We start from the raw sequence: 4,359 nt of genomic DNA, 5'->3' as shown, positions 1-4,359 counted from the left end.
TCTGCCGGCCGCAGGGGCACGCAGACACCTGCTTGTCGTGGGGATGGTCACAGTGACCGGCACACCTGTGAGGCCACATGTCAGACAGCTGGTTCTCCAGAGACCCAATGCCTGAGTCCAGGTGCTCCTGAGAGACGTACGACAGCGAGTCCATGTGAGGCTGCTGGTACCTGTCCGAGGGCCTGTGGCTGCCACCGCCCGCGGGAACGCTGCCTGAGACGAGGCCTTTGCTCTGAACGGGAGTGTCGCCGGCCTTGGCTTTGTGGGCCAAGCTCTTCCTCTCTGCAGACACCTTCTGCAAAGAGCTTTTCTCGCTCTCCGTGGGCACAGAGCACAGGAGCTCTGCCTGGGAGCCTCTTTTGCCCTTCTGCTCCTCCTTGGCACTGGTTCTTCTCGTCAGAGACAGCCTCGCGTTGGCGCGGAGCTCATCGGCTAACGAGCGCTGGGGCTGGTTGATCCTCTCAGGGTGGTAGAACTTACACTTAATTCCGTAAGTGCATTTCTTCCCTGCAAGGAAAGGCAGAGCATGGAATGAGCACGGAACAACCAGCCAGCTTGCACTAAATTGTGAGTGACACTGGCAGAGCCACCTCAGCCCTCACATGGAGGACGCAAGTCTTACCGTAAGGGCACTGCTGTTTCTTGTGTTCTGGCACCACAGGTTTCTTCCTGAGGAAGTTGTCTAGGCTGGGGCCGTGACGCCCTAAGGGATCATCCGGAGGCATAAACCTAAAGAAAACCAAATCTCAGTCAGGAGCAGTTCACTTTCTTGGGTCAGGGTTTCACCTCTCCTCAAAGCCTCCGATTTCGCTGACGATTAAAAGCTATCTGAGCCCTGCAAAGCTCTCCCATTTCCTGCAGAGATAACCCACCCGTCACCCAGGCAGCACCAACACGAAATGCTTCCCTTCAGGCACTGAAGAGGCTTTGTGCTCACTGCTGACCAGAATTAGTACCTGCTGCTGGGCCTGCTAATGAGTGTCCTGTGAGGAAATGGAGCCAGAGCTCTCCTGGGAGCTCCACTACCTCACAGCTCCTGGCTCCAAACCATGAGCAGCTACTTAGATGCCTCCAACTCCTTTTGCCTTTGTACCCTATAGCTTTTTTAAATTCAGTACCAGCACTTCACTCTGTTCATGCCTCACTTGCTCCTGCTCCATTCGCACAGTCCAGCACGCTGCAAGATCTGCTGGGAAAGCAGAGGGTGTGACCATACTTGTCATTGACGAAGGAGTACATCAGCAGACGCTCCTCGATGAACTTCTTCCACTCGGGACGCTCGTTCTGCAGGTCTCGGTAGGTGTCGTTGGACACCACGACGCCGTCGGACTCGTGGGCCAGCTTGACGATGAACCTGTCGTCGTAGCACACCACGCGCTTGCCCCCGACACGGCGCGAGGGCGTGAACACCAGGATCTTCTTCTTCTCCAGGTCACGGAGGATGTGCTGGTCTAGGGCAGACAAAGCTGTGAGCACACCTGCATAGCCCATGAGGCCTTCGCACCGGCAGAGCGACACATCGACGCGCAGATCTCCCCTGACACCATTCCACCTCCCACCACCCAGACTGGGCTCGACACAGCTCATCTCTGCTCTGAGGTGCTCAAACCTCAGCTCTTTCCGAGTTCAGAGCAAACTCCCCTCAATGTGAACAATTCTAAGTATGCTCCGGTCAAACACACAGCACAAGTGTGTCCCTGAAAGAGGAGACAATTCAAGCAACAAACAGACCAGAAGTACGGGAGCAGCGGTACTGCATTCCTTGCTCTCTGCACTATTCCAACTGATTCAGGCAAAAACCTTGCTTAGGGGAAAAGTTAATGACTAATTCTCCCCAGTCAGCTCAGCTCTCTGCTTCACTACTACTCAGGCCTTCCACTCTGAAGTTAATTACTAACTGCCAGAACTGTGCAAGCTCGTCAGTGACAGAGCACTCAGCCTGAAAAGCTGCTTTTGGTTTTCGTGTTTCCACACCTGTTATGAGCACATCTGGTCGCGGCTGCTCCTTCCTCCAGGACGGCACAAAGACTGTAATATCCTTGTGTCCCCTGTCCCAGAACCACTGCACAGCCAGCAGGATGCCTCGGCAGGAGAACACTTCTTTATTCCCGTGGCTGCATCAAGGAGAAAATGAAGGATGTCAGTATTTGGGTTATGTACAGACCAGACAGGCAAAGCAACGAGCAGAGGGAGCAGCGACCCGGACAGGCTCCAGTGAAATGCTGGGGAGCACCCAAACACCTTCCCTCAGCTCTGCCCAGTACCTCTGCTGCCCTCAGCACCTCAGGGTCCACACTGCGAGGGACAGAGCAGCTGGAACTGCTGCAGCTGCTCTGAAACAGCCTCTGCTTCGACTCTGCACTCCTATTTTTAGCCCCAGCACAATGTGATCCCAAATCCCCTTTGTCCTACTCTGCCAGCTAACGCCACAGCTGTCCCCTCCCTCACTGCGTGTTTGCTTGCAAAGCTGTTCTGATCACTTCAGGAACACGAGACACTACATGCACTCTCACCCCAAGCCAAGATGCTTCCTCACCCAAAACTCAGCTATAAATGCACTACTGGCACCGCATGAACATGATCAGTGCTGGGTGAGTGAACAGCTCGTGGCAGTCGGAGAACAAAGCTTGATAACCATGTCAGAAGCCACATATTGATGCAAAAATGCTTCTTAATTATTCATTAGGTCATCTTGATAAGTTTCAAGAGCTTCTAAGAGGAAACTACCCCTCCTATTTTACAAGCATCAGTATTTACAGTGCAATCAGCTCTTCTGCTGATAATGCTCTGGCAAACTTTCAACACCTCTGTATCCCAGCCCGATTTGCTGCCCTGGGTTCTGGGAGAGCACTCTGGGAGATGCAGCACACCACAGGTAACTGTCCTCAGAATTCTGGAACATCTTCCCCACCCGGGCACTGCCTGTCCCATCTCGTCCCACCTACCCCCAAACCACACCTCAGCTGCAGAGGCACAGCCCAGCAGCACCACTGGAGAAACTTCACTTCCCTGTCCTCACCCTTTCTCTGTAACTACAAAGGGAACTGAAGAGCTGCACAGCAATACTCATTCTCAAAGAACTAAACACTTGGCAACAGAACTAACACCTAAAAAGACACCTAACACATCTCTAATAAGAATCCCAAACTGCAGAAGGCTGACAGGAACCATCAGAAGAAAGATGCTCCAGGAGCTTTCTCCAACATCAGACAGACTGGGCTGTAACCAGCCAGGCACAGGCTGCTGTGACCTTTCAGAGATAAAGGTGAAAAACAGATGTTTTCTGGTGGTGTTTGTTCTGAGTCCCTGCTACCAACCTCAGGCCTCCAGAAGGCAGCTAATTGGGCTGATCTGATTTGGCAGCAGCCAAGGAAAAATTCCCTTAGAAGGAAGTAAAAGCTAATTTCCACTATGATTTGCATAAGTTTGTCAAGAGCTGTTGAGGGAGGCCGCGGTGCACACGGCAAATGAATCAGCAGGGAACATCACACCGACAATACAGGAAGTTTCAGAATGGAATTCCCCTTCGAGCAGATTGCTTAAAAAAGCCAAGCTGCTTTTCTCATGTCAGCCCCGGCTCGGCCTGCCCTGACTCACAGCTGCTGCGAGCTCTCCTCAGCCTTTTGGGGCAACTTCCACGGCCAAGAGACTCCTCACTAACACCCCCAACCTGCGGCTAAAGCCCAATCACTTACCCAGGTAAACCTCAGTGCCAGAGCCACTTATCAGCCTGGGCTCACAATGGGCCATGTTCCGCAGTAGAGTGCAGGAACAAGAATGGACTGTCCTGCAGACACTGGGCACAGCTCTCACCCTCTGCCCCTCTCCTGCAGACACTGGGCACAGCTCTCACCCTCTGGCCCTGCTAACCCTATTCCTCACTTGCCCTGGCACTCACAGGCTCTGCCTGTCAGCAGCACAGCTGACTATACCCCATCTTTTCTCAGTCCTGTTCTCAGAACTGTCAACCAGGGCCTGGAGAAAACCACACCTGCAAACAAACCTCCACGCAGCACTTTCACCTCAGACAAACCTACCGCGACACGCAGCAGCTCCGGCTGCACCCAGGGTTATTTCTCGGAAGGGCTGGGTACACACACGTACACTGCGGGACTCAGCAAGGCAGAACAGCAAAGGAGCTTCCAAGCAGCAGCAGAAAGAGCCTTCAGAGCCCAGTTCAGGGCCAGGTGTGTTGGATCAGGGGAGCCCACGCACAGGTGGGGATGGGGTGGAGGCAGGCGACGCTCACCAAAACGGGAGCAGAAGTCAGGGTGAAAGCTGAGACACCACACCAACAAACATCCAGCCCCGAGATCCCGGATGCCCCGGGATACTGGGGCTCCTGCACCCCCAAATGGT

General features: G+C 53.8%; 1 protein-coding gene across 1 annotated transcript; it reads right to left on the bottom strand.

The window, feature by feature from the left end:
* Nucleotides 1-7: 7 nt before the first annotated feature.
* ZC3H12A (zinc finger CCCH-type containing 12A) lies at nt 8-3,009 on the bottom strand (the record flags this gene model as incomplete). The annotated part of the gene is made up of 5 exons (XM_009069310.1): nt 8-507; nt 623-729; nt 1,217-1,451; nt 1,975-2,114; nt 2,957-3,009. Coding segments are annotated over 5 exons (1,035 nt in total), but the record flags the coding sequence as incomplete, so codon positions are not given.
* Nucleotides 3,010-4,359: the final 1,350 nt, after the last annotated feature.

This window comes from Acanthisitta chloris, unplaced genomic scaffold (genome assembly GCF_000695815.1).
Source record: "Acanthisitta chloris isolate BGI_N310 unplaced genomic scaffold, ASM69581v1 scaffold28002, whole genome shotgun sequence".
NCBI classification, from domain to species: Eukaryota; Metazoa; Chordata; class Aves; order Passeriformes; family Acanthisittidae; genus Acanthisitta; species Acanthisitta chloris.
Note: the sequence above shows the minus strand (reverse complement) of the source record. Positions and strands in the feature narration are given on the sequence as shown.